The 16,865-nt window shown below is 40.3% G+C and overlaps 1 protein-coding gene across 13 annotated transcripts in view; it reads left to right on the plus strand.

Moving 5' to 3' along the window:
• Tbl1xr1 (transducin (beta)-like 1X-linked receptor 1) overlaps positions 1-16,865 on the plus strand; it is a 140,342-nt gene that overhangs the window by 95,404 nt on the left and 28,073 nt on the right. For 10 of the 13 annotated variants that reach the window (XM_006535581.4, XM_006535579.3, XM_011249719.2 and 7 more), the window contains 2 exons: positions 7,547-7,649; positions 16,710-16,855. In XM_006535581.4, the coding sequence (XP_006535644.1) occupies positions 7,592-7,649; positions 16,710-16,855 (204 nt within the window). In that variant the 5' untranslated portion in view covers positions 7,547-7,591. The remainder of the gene's footprint in view (positions 1-7,546; positions 7,650-16,709; positions 16,856-16,865) is intronic. The other 3 variants (XM_011249723.3, XM_030252922.1, XM_011249724.3) reach the window with 1 other exon arrangement.

The following is a 16,865-nucleotide window of genomic DNA, read 5'->3' on the forward strand; positions in this document are numbered from 1 at the left end:
AGTAGACACTGGCCACATGCAAATTACACGGAGAAGCAAGCTGATGTGCTGAACTGGGGAAAAGACCGTGAATTCGGTGGCTCCCAAGAGGCCTGCCATGCCATGTGTGTGGGTTTTGTGTTGCGGCCACTAGAACTGAGTTGAGTTCTATGAGCTTGGTTCTAGCCACTTAGAAACTGCTGCCGATGAATGCAGACTTGAGTGCTTTGTAGTAAAAAGGGGCTTCTTCTAAATCGTCGTGTTTCCCGGAGAAATCAGTATGTTTTTATTGGGGTAAATTATATGTACTCACACTTACTGTTTGTGTGTTCCGTTCTTAGAATGCTGCTAGAAAGGACACAGTTCTCAGGTTTGCTGACTGGACCAGTCTCAGGACTGGAAAGTTGTAGTTTAGGCTGGATGGAGGTAGGAGGGCTCAGCTTACAGGCCTGTCTTTGCTGAGCCTTCCCAGTAGGCTGTGGTGGTAATTACTTATGTATAGGGATTTGGGGAGAGGGAGAGCCCTGTCATGTTATGTTTGAGTGTTTTATAATCCACACAGTTTTTGATGTAGTTACCATTTGCAGTGTGCATGTGTAGACTCTACTTTTGACCTTGCGAGACACTTTGGCCTGTGTTTTCTTGACCTCCTTGCTGACACTTTTAGAGTACTCGGCGGCAGGTATAGAGATTGGACGGACCACTTGTAACCTGCTAAACTGGCCGAAAAGATTTTGAGAATTGTTTTACAGCCAGTATCTTTATTTTTCTTTCTGTACCACTACCAGGTGCAGTCCATGGTAAATGCGACTCAGCAGTCCCCAGGTTCTGTTTCTTTGTTGCCATGCATAGAGTAAAGAAAGCTATAGTCCTTTGTAGCCTTGAACACGATCTCTCTGTGAAGTAAAGCTAATGGGAGAGGGCTCAGTTTCAAGTTGCCACTGCAGAGACCTAGTCTTGGTAACTAGATCCCAGCAGCAGGGAAGCTGTGCCTCTCCACCCAAGCTTGCCTGTCAGAGTGTAGGGGATGTTGTGGAATGGGATGCAGCCTAGAATGTCTACAAGGCCTAGTCTCTTTAGGAGGCTGCTGCTGTTACTGCTTTCTTCCCCTGCACACCACCACCACAACCACCACTTCTTCCTCCTCCTCTTCCTCTTAAATGTATGTTTTTATTATTATTATTTTAGTTAGCATATAGACTAATAGTTTTCAGTGATATTGGTGGGTAGACCTGTAGTATGATCAGGTGGTGGGAGGGTTGTTTCTGCAGGCCCATTCTGAGGCATCCTTTCCCCCTGAGATACCAGCCATATGGCTGATATAGTATGGAGTAGAGTTTATTTAAGGCATGGGGAGGGGAGTTGAGGATGGAGTGGAGAGTCAGAAAGGGGGAGGGAGAAGAGAGAAGAGACTGGCCAGGGACATGGGAAAAGAGAAGAGGGAGAGGAATGGAGAAGAGAGACAGAGGGTAAGAGAGTTGGGAAGTGGGCACACAGCCCCTTGTATAGTCAGGCATTCCTAGCTGTTGCCAAGTAACCGTGAGGCGGAGCCTAGAAGAAATTCTAACAGATATTTTCATGAACATTTTCATTTGCCTCTCTGTTCTTTTCTTTGTTCTTATTTTACAGTTTTTATAAATCAGTCTGTCTGTCTATTTATCTAGTCCAATCTAATCTAATCTAATCTATCCATGACAGTCTCTACACAGCCCCTTCTATTTTGGAACTCATGTAGACCAAGCTGGTCTGCCTCTGCCACCTGATTGCTAGAATTAAGGGCGTGTACTACCACAACTGGCCTCAAACTTCCTTGTTTTCATTTAATACATATTAATGTCTTGCCTGCATGTATATATGTATACTGTGCATACGTGGAACCTAAGAAGTTCAGATGAGGGGACTAGAGTGATGGATGGTTGTAAGTTGCCGTATAGATGCTTGGAACTGAACCCTAGTCCTCTATAAGAGCAAGAAAAGTGCTGAGCCATCTCTTTTAGGCCCCTCTTTATATTGAATGTTAACGAGTCTCTATTGGAATAGAACAATGACAAGTATACAATCCAGAATTCAATTAAATCTTTGTGAGATACATGATGTTAGCTTAAGACAGCCATTTTCAGTGTAATTGTTAAATCACATGGGTGTCTGTGGAGAACTCCATATACAGAGGTGTGGCCTTTTCTAAGTGTATTTTCTTAATTTCTCTAATGATTCAGAGATAGATGCAATATGTTTAATTAAAAACTAGATCTTTTGCGTACTGCTGTTTATGATTTTTTTACCTTAGTGCTTATTCTCTGAAGTACGTGTTGAGGGGGCTAGCTAATGCATATTCCCATGTAAGCTTAAATGGAAGACTTAGGCCAAGTTAAAAATCTGAACAATCCTGGCCTAATGAAACAGTTTCCCTTCTTGTCAGGAAACTGACTGTGGCAGAGAAATGATAACTGGTATCGCTAAGAAGGATTGGGGTTTTATACCCAGCCGTCCTCAGGCATTCACAGTCCTGTACAACCTGACTTCATTAACCATAAAGAGTTGTTGTTGTTGTTGTTGTTTTTTTAAATAATGTGTGGTATGTACTATTGGTATTTACTACATCAGACGCTAAAAGTGTAAAAATTTATAATTCACATTTTAACATAACTTCATGCTTAACATAGTAACACAAATCATGTGTATATAAAATAAAAGTGTTTCCCAAGAAAAGTATTTAGATCATCGCATTGTTTTATGTTTCTGCAAATCCTTTAATCTCTGGCTCGCTGCACAGCTGGGTATTCACATCTGCTCTGAATTCAAGTCTGAAGATGTGCTGCTGCAGTTGAAACATATGGGGAGCCTTGACTGTGCGGAAAGCTGGAATGTTTCCAAATTAAAACCAAAATTTATTTTTGGAATAAATTTCATCATCTTTTTTATTACCAGGCTGACACACCAGCAGATGAACAGGTTTTTTAAGGGCTCACTGTGATACTGGATCAGTGAAAGTTTCATATATGTTTTATCTTTTGTTATTTTTAATTAAGTGTATGTGCATAGGTGTGTGCCTGAAGATGCCAGAGCATGCCATCATCTCAAGCTGCTCCCCTATTTGGAGCTGGAATACTGCTCTTGACTGCTAAGCTCTCTGCACCCTTTTGTAATTCTTTCCTGTTAAAATATGCATGCCTGTTAAAATATACACCAGTCTTGCCCCAGAGTCACAGAGATAGAGCCACCTAACTCTGCCTTTCAAGTTCTGTATCAATGATGTCTGTCATTACTCCTGGCCCTTTCTCAAACTTTTTAACACACCCTCTATTCCTGTGTAATTTTATAAGTTTTGTGCTGGCCAATCACATGGTGGCTCACAACCATCTGTAATGGGATCCGATGCCCTTTTGTGGCCTGTCTGTAAACATCTACAGTGTACTCATATATATAAAATGAATAAATAAATCTTTTTAAAAAAACCCTTTCACAAGCATGTGATACAATATTAAAATATCAGAACTATTAATTAATTCACCATTTTCCTTATTAACATTAGGTGCTGCGGCATTAGCAACTTACAACAGTGTTTCTAAAAATCATAAGTTTTTTTTAATTTAAAAGCTAAAATTTAATGTTTGCCAACAATGTTTTAGTATTTCCTTGGAAGTGAAAGTTTTGCCTTGTTCATTTATAAGAAATATCTATGAGATGTCAACTGAGAAACCATTCTGTTGTTTGAAGTGTAAACTGACAAGGGTGCAACCAGGTGAGCCAAAAAGCCGAGGCCTGTGAGTTTGGTGCTCTGTGAACTGGGGCACTAAGGGACATACTGGTGTTAAGATACTGATAAAGCTAAGGCTTGGGGGGGGGGGGGGCTTTTGGTTTGGTTTTGTTGTTGTGCATAGTGATGAAGAATTTCCTACCTGTGAGGTGGGAAGCACATCTTTGCTAGGTAACGTGTGCAAATGTGAGAAAGGGACTACTGTAGTGACACCGTGTGAAAGAAAGCTTGCCTGCCCCACAGTACCAGAACAGCCTGTAGGCCTCCTCTAGAGACCCACTACTACCCTGAGTTTTAAAAGTTGATCACGCTTTGCCATGCACACAAGTTTATTTATTATACCTGACTTGAAGTTCTGAGTACCTGGGCTTACCTAACAATGAAACATGTTTTCTATGAAGTGGAGAGGATGCATCTTTCCACAAGATACCTGCTCCTCATTGCAAATAGAGATTGTGTAGCTTCATTGGCAAGACACTACAAAGGACTAAACCCTGTTTGGCCTCAGGTGGTTGTGACAGAGATATTTGCTTTGTGTGTTTGCCTTAGTTCCTCCATGGGGTGTTTTTGTTTTTGTTTTTATTTTTTGCCTTCTCGCTTTTTGGAGAAGAAAACCTTGATTCACCCTCTTGCTCTTTCCCTGAGTACTGAATGCAGCTTATGCCCTTTACACTTGACCTTAAACAGGCACTTGTCCATTAGGTCAGTGATGATTTTATGGTTTTCTTCTGCTTTGAAACACTACACTGGACACTTAGTCTCTGTTGATCGCCTGTTTGCTACAGCACCGTATGGTACAGATTCAGACTCTTGCTCTTCTAAACAGTACAACAGTATGTGAACACCTTTCTCAGCTTACTGCAAGCTCAGTAGTCTTAGTTTACTTATACACCTCCTTATTCTGGAAATGTTTTCATAAGCATCATTGTAATGTCTTGCTCTTATCCTTTGGCCCAGCGTGGTTTTCTCGATCCTTGCAGTACCTGGATTTTGAGCACAGGTTAACCTGTCTAGTGGTTGCTGCTGTGGTTTTCTGCCAGCTCCCAAGATGCTGCTGTCTCTTGCTCTCTGTCTCATGCTAGGATTCTTGGGGTGAGAAACTCCTGCTGTGATTTCCAGGTGGAGTGTGGTGCTGGTATCTGGACTCTGCTCCTCCTACTTTTGTGGCTTGTGCTTTGTGTCTCCAACCTGGGAGTTTGCCAGCAACCATCCTTAAATCGTATGCACGGAAACCATAGTGCGGACACACACAAAAGTAGGTGCATTAGTAGCTGTTGCTTAAAGAATTTAATTGATTTGGCCAAGCATGGTGGGTCAAACACCTTAATCCCAGGATGTGGCACTCAGAGACAAGTGGATCTCTGAGTTCACAGCAAGCCAGAGCTATACAGAGAAACTCGGTATCAAAAAACTAGAGTTTAAAAAGAATTGATTTGATTTTGTTAAACTCAGTCTTAAATTTATTTTCATTAGTTAATCAGATAACCAGGAACATATATTTATTCAGGGGATTTCTTCCTGAGATTGTATAATTACATTAATTACATTAAGATTTTTTTTTTTTTTGCTTTACAGTTTACATATGTGTTTTCATAAACAGGGTATTTAGTCTTTAAATAATAAGAAGACATGAAAATGTCTCAAAGCTCTCATTTCTTTAATGTAGTTTATATACTCAATTGTATTACCATAAACATTGGTAAGGATTTAGTTACTTTTACTGAGAGGGGAAATTGAAACTAGCATGTTTGTAGTGCTGGGTGGTACTGCTCGTCAGCTCCTCCTCAGTGATTTCTGAATGTTCAAAGATGGGATCTATTTTTGAAGGACAGATTTAAACTCTGAATTCAGCTGTTAAATTTACAGGTATCAAAGAATGATATCATATTTTCTGACTTGGGAGTGATGAAGTCACATATAGTTACTGGCATGTACCTATTGTGTCAAGCCAGTGACTTGGGGAAGTAGAAACAAGGTCACTGAGACAAGTTCAAGAGGTTGTTAATACTCAGGGTAATGTAGTGAAGCCTTCAGGCTTAAAAACAAACAAACAAACAAAGCAAACAATAATGATTTTATGTTAGCTAGAGGTACTCTAACAAATCTCACTGACTGAGTGGCCAAAAAATGCCTATTCTCAGGATCCTGGGTGCTAGACATCCAAGTTCAAGGGATTAGGGTCAGTGTCTTCTGAGGTTCTTTTGTGCCCATGGGGCTGTTAAGGTTGGTGCTTTCTAAGGCTCCTTTGTGTCCATATATCCTCAGTGTATCTCTTAGAAGGGTACACCCCCCACCCCAAGAAAAATACCCAAAAAGTTTTATTTGAGCTTAAAGACCTTGAAAAGACTCAGTCTTCATCATGTCATGTGTGAGGCAGGTCACTTCCTATGCACTAGAACACAGTGTAGCAGTGTAGTGTTGTTCCTAGTTATACTGCTTTGGGTGTAGAGTTAAAAGGTGTAACAAACCCACCATGTTAAAGAGGTAACTGTGCAGCACCTCTTGGCTTCACACAGTCAGCTTGGCATAGCTCCTCATGTGGCCCTAGTGAGCAGCCTGGCCACAGATGAATGACAACTGCTCCTGGCGTTGAGAGCTCACCCCCATTTAGGAGTGTGCTAGTAGAAGATGCTATATGTATCTAAACCCTTGCTCAGTGGGGATTACATTGCCTGTGTATGACATGTTCTGGCTGCCTTTGAAGATGTGATAACACTTAAGACAGCATCATATGTAAACTGTTGCCGTTGCCTCCACTGCTTGTGTAGATTGGTGACTTGGGTCAAGGTTTGGGATGAGCAGTGAGTCCTCCTAGTATGGAGTTTTTCCTACTGATCTCATTGATCCACTCTGTCCTGCACTTCTGATAGCCATCAGAGATTAGTATATGAGTATTTCTCAGTAATAGCCCTGTCCATAGAAATGGTTTTCTCATATGTCAGTCTCATATTGAAGTGAGAAACATAATACTGAAAAAGAAAGGATTTTTTTTCTCATTTTGTTTTTCTTTTTTAAAAATATGATGGGGGGGCTAATATTTAACATAGACTAATTGCTGTGAAGTATTAAGTGAAGTTGAGTGGTGCACAGCCATGCTCCTTTGTTTGTATTTACTGCTTTACACCACATGGTAACACTGAGTAGTTGTGACAGGCTTTATGGCTGGCTGAACCTCTAATAGTTACTTGCTCTTAAGAGAACGTTTCTGATCTCTTTCTTAAATTATGAAAATAGATTTATGCTAATATATACTTAAGTCTTGTCTTAGTGTGTCTCTTGCCTTACATCATCCTATCAGTGAGAGAATGTGCATTATAAGATTGTTCCTCCCTCGTGGCTTTATGCATATCCAGATCCTGTATGTATACATGCGCAGACTTGACCTCTGTGTTATGAGATTCTGACATGGAGAGAGCTAGAGGTCAGGACTGAGAGGGCTCCTCCCTGCTCAGGACTTTAAGATGTGCCTTTTCCCAATAGCTGTTATGCTGAAATCTTAAATCTTGCACCCCCCCCCCCCCTTAAGTTAAAGAGACTAAAGGGAGTTTGCATTACATGCAATGCTAAAGGCCTTTGTGAATGAATCTTTGCCTTTTCAACAGGATGGTGCCCTATAGAAAAATAGCACTAGCTATGTTTTCTGTATGTCGTCTTACTACCTATGGAAGTAACTATGTTAATGCTGCAAAGCAATAAGAACCTTTGTTTTACATCATTTAATAAAATTAAATGCTTTTTTTTACAACATTGTTTACATTTTGTTTTAGTATTCTTGTACTGAGAAAATAATGAACTTTGTTTTATTTTTAGGGTTATGTCCTGTGTTGTGACCTCATGGTTTAAGTGGGAATAAAGATGAGTATAAGCAGTGATGAGGTCAACTTCTTGGTATATAGGTACTTGCAAGAGTCAGGTGAGTACTGCTATAAAGTAATAGGCCTCAAATTCTTTCACTATTCTCAAAATAATTTTTTTTGCATTTGAAATTTGTAACAGTCCAAACTGTTGAGCTTTGTCTGTTTATTGGTGTCTGGACTGCCACTTTAAGGCTGTGTTTGCTGCATGGTTTAACTCTCTGACTCTTTCAAATATGTTGGGATCATCTCAGGCAAATACATATAACTAGCAGTTTGTCTTTTGATGTCTAGAGGTCAGTTTTAATTAGGAGGGTGTTATGACATGACATTGTTGCATACGTTTAGTAAAGACTCAGAAACATCAGCTTAGTGATGTATATTGCATATATACAGTGAATTATTACTCCTACTTATGGTAGGAATCGTAAAAGCTCAATTCATATTTTTCAGAACATTTTCAGAAGTATTAATCCCAATATATTTATTAAATATATTTTGATTTGAATTCTGATTGATGTATTCAGATGCTTATTATTATAGATCATTGAATGTGGTTTGCAATTAATATTACGATATTGAACATCTCAGATTTCTACATAAAAAGGTCTAATCATAATATAGAAACAAGGCTGCAAGTGAAATATTGCTGAACCAGGCAAGAGATGTAAATACCACTATTCCTCTCTGAGTAGCTGGGAACGAAGAGGAAAAGAGCTCAGAGTAACCAACCATGGGGCGGGGGTAGAAAGAGAGAAAGACAGCAGTAAGCAGAGGGGGGGCTAGGGGGGTCGATACTGAAACTAACTGACCACGGGGGGGGGGGGGGGGGATAACGGAGACAAGGAGAGATCTCAGAGACAAGGGAAGCTTTGGAGTTTGTTTATACTGTGAGGGGAAAAGCAGATCAAACAGACTGTTTATCCATCAAATACACGATGGTTAATAAAGACACAGAACAGTAGCCCTGGTGATTGTTCCCCATGCCGCCTGTGAAAGTGTTTACAAATTATTACGTAACACTTTGCCCAACATGGGAAGGATTGGGTGTGTGGACACCATAGCTCAAACACCCCAGGTTTGCAGCTTTGGGGTGACTAGTCATCAAGCAGTGGGAAGGACTGGGGGGTGGGGATTTGTTAGGAAGTCTCACTTGATGCATTGGAAAGACTACTCACTGTTAGGTCAAACCACTGGGCATTACTGTTTGAGCACCTTACCCTGTGATTTATCCAATGTCCAGGTGAGGCATCGAGGGCGAGGTGCCTTACAGTGTTAACTGCTTGTTCAGATTCTCCTCTTTCCAAACAGTTCTACAAACTGCTGTTAATATTTCTACAAGAAAATAATCAGGAAAGAAGGGAGGTAACAAAATACTGATCTGTCTAATTTCTTAAAGAATATCCAGTGATGCGATATTAAACATCTCATGAAGTTACCTGTATTCTTGCTAAAGAATGTGAATTACACATGTATTTGGATGGTGTAGGTTACAGTGGAGATCAAGGGAGAGAGCTGGCAGTGGGTCACCAGAGACCCAGTGTGTAGTCACAGGGTCAGAAAGTATCATCTCCAGCTACAGATGGTTCAAGGCCAGCCTGGGCTATACATAAAACCTTTTCCCATTAAAAGCAAACCTAAAGCAAGAGTTGTATTTTCAAGGACTGTGAATAATCAGCTCAAGGCATCTTAGGTGATCATTGTGTGTTACAGTACCAAATGGACTTTTTGTTATGTCTTACCAATATATTTTCATCGTACTGCTATTGAAGAATAAGTAGATAGCATGTATAGAAGTGTAAAAGTATCTTTATATTGTAACTTTTTATGACAGGAGAAAATTGGTGTACTTGATGGCATTTTAACTGTGGATATTTACCTTCCTGCTGCACCTTGCCATAAATGTCAACATACCTTCTGTCCTAGAGCTTGTGTCTGCTCTTGTTTGTGTCCTTGGCAGCTTGTATTAGAATCTCTTGGAAAACAGCAGGAGGTCCAGATGACTCAGGTCAAACAAAGTTTAAAGGGCAAGATTATGTGTTAGTCATAGGACAATTTAAAATTGATAGAGATGGCTGGCAAGATGGCTCAGTGCATGGGAAGGCACTTGCCTTGAAAGCTGGTGACCCGCTTTGGATCCCTGGAACCCGTGAAAAGTTGAGAGAACACAGTTCATGAAGTTCTCTTAACTCCATCTCCCCCAATAATAACAACAATAAATAACAACAACGACAATTACATTTTAAAATAACTTAAGTTTTTTCAAAAGAAGACAGGGAAAGAAGTATATACATTATATATGCAAGCATGTTCATGATATTACATAAGAAAACTTATAAATAATTACTTGAGTCTAGAGTGAACAGCCTGAAAGGTGTACATACTGAGGTGTGGACTGAGCAGTCTTCCCAGAACCATCATCCGTCGATAGTGCTGAGTATGTAGACAAGGGACAGCAAGCAGTGGAATGTGATATTATATATATGTATGTATATATGTATATATGTATGTTGTGGGGTGACTGGGCTTGAGGAAAGTGTCTTGCTCTGGGTCTCAGGTGGGGAAAGCCTCAGGAAGCTCTGATTCTGTTTTGACAAATAATTGGTTTAGAAGTAACATGTTCCAGTAAGAATTTGTAATGTCTGTTCCCTAAATACTGTATTTAATGTTGACCAGACTGCTTATGTAGAGGGAATGAAGGTATTTTAGTCTTAGGCCTCTAGATGACTGACTTAAAAAATGAGGTTGTTTTTTGAAAAGAGATGGCATGGTGATAGTTTTCAGTACTCAGTTGGGGTTGACTTTCCAAATTGGCTGGCCCTCACAGATCAAGATGAAGACAAAAGTATTGTAACTGTGCACTTAGTTCTCTCAGTTTCGGTTCAGTTAACTTCATGATAAGATTGCTGAGGCCCCCACCATTCAACATTTTTAGGAATCTAAACCAGTGTAACAAATACCTCTTAGGAAATATTTTTTTTTCCCTTTGCGGTATCTTAAAAATTCAACGTACTTGTTATATATAAGTAAGGATTGACTTGAACCAGTGCTCCTCCTGTAGTTAGTATTTGCCCCAAGGTGTAAACTTGAATTGCTTATTGACTTACCTGGCATCCTTATGCAGTAACTACTCAGTCGTGATAAATCATGTAATTGAACCAGACACAGTGTTCACTAGAACTAAACTGATGTGGATTTTCCCCACCACCCCAATCCACATCCAATTTTGTTTGTTAGGTGGGGGTGTTAAATAAGATTTCATAGTAATTTCTTGTGAACTTATTGGTGTGTATTCTTCTAGCTGCTTTGTTCAAGAAGATAAAATTTCAGCCAAGCACAGGTAGTGCATGCCTTTAATCATAGCACTTGGGAGGCAAAGGCAGGTGGATCTCTGAAATCAAGGCCACCAAGGGCTGCAGAGAAACCTTTTGCTTCTTTTGTATGCTTGGTTGGAGAAGTCTTCCCAGATTTGATTATCACTGCACATGTTCAGTTGTTCGGTAAACATCTCTGTTGATGATGCCATAAAACAGATACATTTTTTTGATTGACTAAGGAGAAATTTCAAAAATCAAAATGCACTTACTACTACAACTACTAAGGCCATTAAATCATTAGATTAAGACGTTGGAGAGTCTTAGGAAGACACCCCCCCCCCATGGTTTTAGAACCATAGTGCAGATAGTCTAGCTTATTAACACGTCTTCAAAAGCTGTCACGTCTCCTGGACGTAGGCCTACGACCATACTGTAATTTTGTGATACAGAGCTTATCCAAATGATGTAGACAGTGGACACTCCTACTCAAAGAATCTGATACCCAAGCTGCTTCAAAATTCAATATCATTTAATAACTAATACAAATAGAAAATTCCTCATCTAATCTCATGTTGACTTGTCTCAGTTAAAATACAGGTGCTATACAATGTTACAACGAATCCCTCCAGATAGCAGGTGGTATGTACTGTAAATGAATCTGTTTTAACATGGGTATCAGCCCCAAGAAAGCAGTCTCCTTTTAGATACACAGATGTTTCAGGATATGAAATCATGTGGCCATTTCAGACATGAAATACTTGACCCATGCTTTAGTTACAAGATCATACATCAAAACCACCCATGTTACTGTCTTTAACTTAGAACAACTTGGAGATGTTTAACATTAAGCTTCTGTACCAGTCACACTCCATTCATTTCTCTGCTTTGACAGTTTTCAGTTAACCTCAGTAGTGTTACTAAAATGTCAGTACCAAATGACAACGCAGTTTCTGTTGACTCATACAAAGGTAATTAAGTAGATAATCTTCATGCCCTGTACCAGGGCAACCTTGCTCCTCAAGTTAAACTGGCAATCAGTAATTCACCTCTAGCCATGAAGAACAGAGCAGAATGTAGTTGAGGACATGTCTAGCTTCTGTTGGCCTTTTCTCTGTGTGTTTTAATGAGATGAGTAGGCACAGATGTGCAAATCGGCATTTGTCCTTCTTTATAATAAAGTATGTAATAAAATAAGAATTAGGACTGTTAGACTTTCAAATCAGTTTTTCTTATTTTTGTAAGTGGAGTTATAATTTTGTATAGTTTCTACTTCTTATTTCAAGTGACAGTGTTAAAGACAAAAGATCCAGTCTAGAGTACTTGCTCAGTATTTGTCTCACTGTTCTTTTCTTTGCCTTTGTTTTTTGGATTGTTACTTTTGACATCGTATGGCAGAACTACAAAGAAGCATGTGTGCATTGCTAGTGACTTTATGTATTTGTGTAATGTTTGGAAAACAGCATGATGGTCATAATGATCATCCTTAAGTCCCCCCCCCCCCCACACACACATACAAACACTTTGAGGTAAACTTTTTCTAGGAGGAGGAAAAACTTTATGTATGGCAAAAGCCATCCATGCACACAAATTAAGAATCTATGCAAAAGAGAACTCCATGGCTTAATGCCATCTTGGTTAAGTAATTCAGAGGGTGTAATATTCATATGAACTATAAACTATTTAGTAGATTTGCCTTTGCCTGTTTCAGGGTGTGGAGAACACTAGGAATCAAACAAGCCAGGCCCTTGTGTGTAGGTGGTCTAGCACCAAGCTTACTCCTCAGTCCTTTATTTAAAAGTAAAATGTTGAGGGTGTATCTAGCGTGTATCTAGCGTGTATCCAGTGTGTGAGTGCTGTCCATGGCTCTGCAGACCTGAGCTCCCTACTTGGGTGCTGTTGTGTTCATTTAAGCTTCCCCTGGGGGCCAGGGAGGAGATACTTCGCTTGTCCTAGTGCCCTGTATGATAACCATGATAGTCAAGAACCATTTCTTTTTTTAAATTCTTGTCTTTTGTGTTTGCAAAGTATAGTAACCAGGCTGCTGAGAACTCATTATCTTCTTAAAGTCCAGCTTGTCCTTGGAAACACTGCTTGCTTAAACAAGCAGTAGGAAATCAGGAACTACATGATTGACTATACAATTCAGGCACACGTACACACTCACACATGTACAAATACATACCCTGCCACTGTTTGTCTGTTGATGGGCTTCTCTGCCTCCTGCTCTTAGGTATCCTACATGCGTTATTGAGGTACTACTTATATCAGACCGACTTTTACCTGTGAAAAGAAGGAATGCTGGCTTCAATGAGACAGATTTCAACAGTTTGCAGAATTAAGAAATTCCCTTTGCTCTTGTATAAATTTAACAACATTTTCTTCAAATAAGTGGGAACTTTTTTTTCTCCCCGAGACAGGGTTTCTCTGTATGGTTCTTTCTGGCTGTCCTGGAACTCACTCTGTAGACCAGGCTGGCCTCAAACTCAGAAATCCGCCTGCCTCTGCCTCCCGGGTGCTGGGATTAAAGGTGTGCGCCACCATACCTGGCAAGTGGGAACTTAAAGGGGAGCATAAACCTAGTTCAAGTTTTAGTGGGTTTTGTTTGGTTTTTAAACAATGACTGGTTTTTCTGGAGTGACCGATTGACCAATTTTTATACTTTGTAAAATGTGTTTTAATAGAGTAGCATTCTGATGAGATTATTATACAGGCAATTTACGAGTTTCTCAGAGTTAAAGGATTACTGTATTTGAACCCTTCCCTTGGCTGCCACATCAAAAAGCCAGAGTAGATTATTTGGTATTTACTGTGCATGTGTGGCTGCTAAGATTACAGGAGAAGCTAATTAGCCTGGGATAGATGACACGTAAGAAGACTGTTGGGCTCAGAGGCATGGGCTAGTGGAGCATGGCGAGGATACCAGATACCATTGGCCATCCCTTAGACTTAATGTGTGCACTGGAAACACTGGAGTTGTGGGGAGATGAAACTTTGGAGAAAGGTAGGACTAAGCTGCAGAAATGGCTGTACCTATGTTACAGGGCTTCATTGTGAAAGCTGAACTGATTACCAGTAGGGTTTGTTAAGTAATGCTGTCATCGTTCAGTTAGTGGTCAGGTAACTGAAGGGAGGAAGGGAGGGCAGATGGACGTAGGAGCAGGAACAGTTCAAACTGGGTGAGGAAGACTAGACTTTGTTCTAGATGACAAGGATAGGTTCAGAGATAGTCTTTTAACAGTTTTGGCTGTAGGAGCATTCAGCCTGACGGAGGTTGAACATGAGTGGCCAGAGGGGAAGTGGGGGTTTGTATTACTGACCTCGAGGTTAGTTGGACATTTCCAAGGAAAAGAGTTTCTACAAGGGAAACAAGAGTGGTTGTGATAGGCCAAAACTGAGTGACCCTGTGTATGTGAGTACTGTGGAGATGTGGAGATGGCATTCCAGTTCAATGGCTGGTCAGATGTGTACACATAGGCCTTTCTTGGGGTAGCAGGATGGAGAGGCCAGCTAGCCAGCCCCTGTTTCTGGTTGTTTCCTTGCTGTTTGGGATCACTCAGCACATTTGCAGTGTCTTGAGGCGCCCACTAGCCTTTCTCCACATCTGGCAAAACAAACCTTAAGCATGCTCAGCTTTCCTGCTCAAATTGAATTCTACCTGGTACTGCAAACACTTACATTCTTGGGCAGATCTTTGAACTTAAACTGGAAGAACGTTGGATAAGGCCTGAAATCTAATAGTGCTGACCAGTACTGCATTTGAGGAGAATGTAGAGAAAATAAAATTTTATTCATAACTATTTATTTTAACTATAAATGAGTAGAGTCACCTTCCCATCCTGGTTGTAAGGTTAGTAAGGTGTCCCAGTGTTTCATGGGATGGCCTGTCCTGTTTCTCAGTCCCTGACGACTGAGCAGTGATGGACTGCTGCTCTCTGCCGGATGTATAATCTTGCTCCCATAGTTTGGCTTTTTAAGAGAAGCAGGATGCAGAACGGATTTGAGTCTTTACAGTATCCTGTTTCCCAGCCTTAATTCATAATAGAGTGTAATCAGAATCTCATGTCCATAGGTTGTCTAGCACACAGTGCTTTCCCTAATGGCATCTTCTAGGTCAAAGGTTTTCCAGGGAGAAGAGCTTACTGAGGGCCTGTGTTTTGTTCCTTACACAGGAATCTCCTGTCTCCATGTCTCCAACTTGATCTCCTCACCTCCCGCCATTTTCCCTAGTGTTTCCAGTGCTTGGTCTTGCCTTTCTGCTGTGTGCCCTGCCAAACTCAGGACTTTGGAATTTCTGAAGGATAATGTTTCAGGATGGTGTCTTCCATCTCATGCCACATTTGCCTCAGCCACCTTTGTGATCTCTAGTTAAACACAAAACTCTTAAATATCCTTTATCACAAGCTAGTCTGTGGGTAAAATCATGAAGTTAAAAGCAAGATTTCTGAGAAATGTCTTTCTCCCTTCTCCCACTGTGGGCCATTAAGGCAGAAGTAGAAGCTTTGAGAACACAACCATGCATACATTAGCCACCCCTGAGCCTTTCCCAGTCAAGTGGTATCTGGAATCATGCAGTCTTTTAAAACTTGGTAAACTGTTATGGAATTTCAGTAAAGAGAGTGACCACCCTGTCCATTACTGGAACTTCACTTTGCTATCTGGACCAGATTTTTGTAACAGTATGAATGAGGCTAATATCAAGAGATTGGCTATGTACCCTCATGTTTTTAAGTATTTTTTCTTTAATTATTTAATTTTTAATTACTTAATTTTGTGGCCCAATCCTCCACTGGAATATGGTCGGTAGTCTGCTTGTCCCCTGAGTGCTGGAACTAATTGTTAAAGGAGGCCTAGGAACTGTACTTTCATCTTGTAGTTCTTTATTTAGAGCCGGGTGATAGAGGCACACAACTTTGATCCTAGCACTCAGCAGTCAGAGGCAGGCACAGATTTCTGTGCGTTTAAGGCGAGTTTGTTCTGAAGAGTGAGATCCAGGATAGCCAGGGCTATACAGAGAAACCTTATCTTAGAGAAACAACAACAAAAACTTTAGATGAGTTATTACGTAAAATAGTAATATTTTTTTAGTCACTAAATATATATAAAAATAATGTATGAATTCAGTTACAATTTGATGTATATTTCCTTTGGAAACAGTTTCATACAGCCCAGGTTGCTCTTACGTAGTCAAAGATAATCTTGAAGTCCGATCTTCCCACCTGTTCACTTCTGCGTGCTGGCAGTATGGGTGTGCACCATTGCACACAGCTTGGCAGTGTTGCTCCCAGAATCTAAATGCATGGTAGGCAGGCACTGCTGGCCCACTCACATCGGCTGCCCCAGGCTGCGTTATTTTGTCTTGTTTGTGTTGTTTTCTAGTTTGGATTTATTTCCTAAGTCTTTTTTTTTTTTTTTTTCAATATGCCACAGAACTATGATGTGTCGCATGAATCTTGGTTTGCTTTTGTCTCATGAGGCAGGTGAAGTGTGTTGTAGCTCACAGCTTCTCAGGGTTTGGCATTTGATGCATTTTCTTGAGGAAAGTTGTATTACTGTTGTACAGTTAGAAAACCTGAAGACATGCAACCCATTAGAAGCCACATGTACAGTAGCCGAGAGCAAGGGAAAGTAAAAGGCTGGCAAGTTTCTCTTTTAATATTTTTATTTTCAATCATTTCTTAGTTGTCCATTTACACCGTCAAGTGATGATATGTAATTATAAAAGATAACAAAGTTTTTTCTGTTTGTAATTTAATGTGATGTTACTAGCAACATAAGTTCTCACAGTGTTTCCTTTGCTTTTAGGATTTTCTCATTCTGCGTTTACCTTTGGTATAGAGAGCCATATAAGTCAGTCCAACATAAATGGTGCCCTGGTTCCACCCGCTGCACTCATCTCTATCATCCAGAAAGGCCTGCAGTATGTAGAGGCAGAAGTTAGCATAAATGAGGTAAGGCAGA

Source organism: Mus musculus, chromosome 3, assembly GCF_000001635.26.
Source record: "Mus musculus strain C57BL/6J chromosome 3, GRCm38.p6 C57BL/6J".
NCBI lineage: Eukaryota > Metazoa > Chordata > Mammalia > Rodentia > Muridae > Mus > Mus musculus.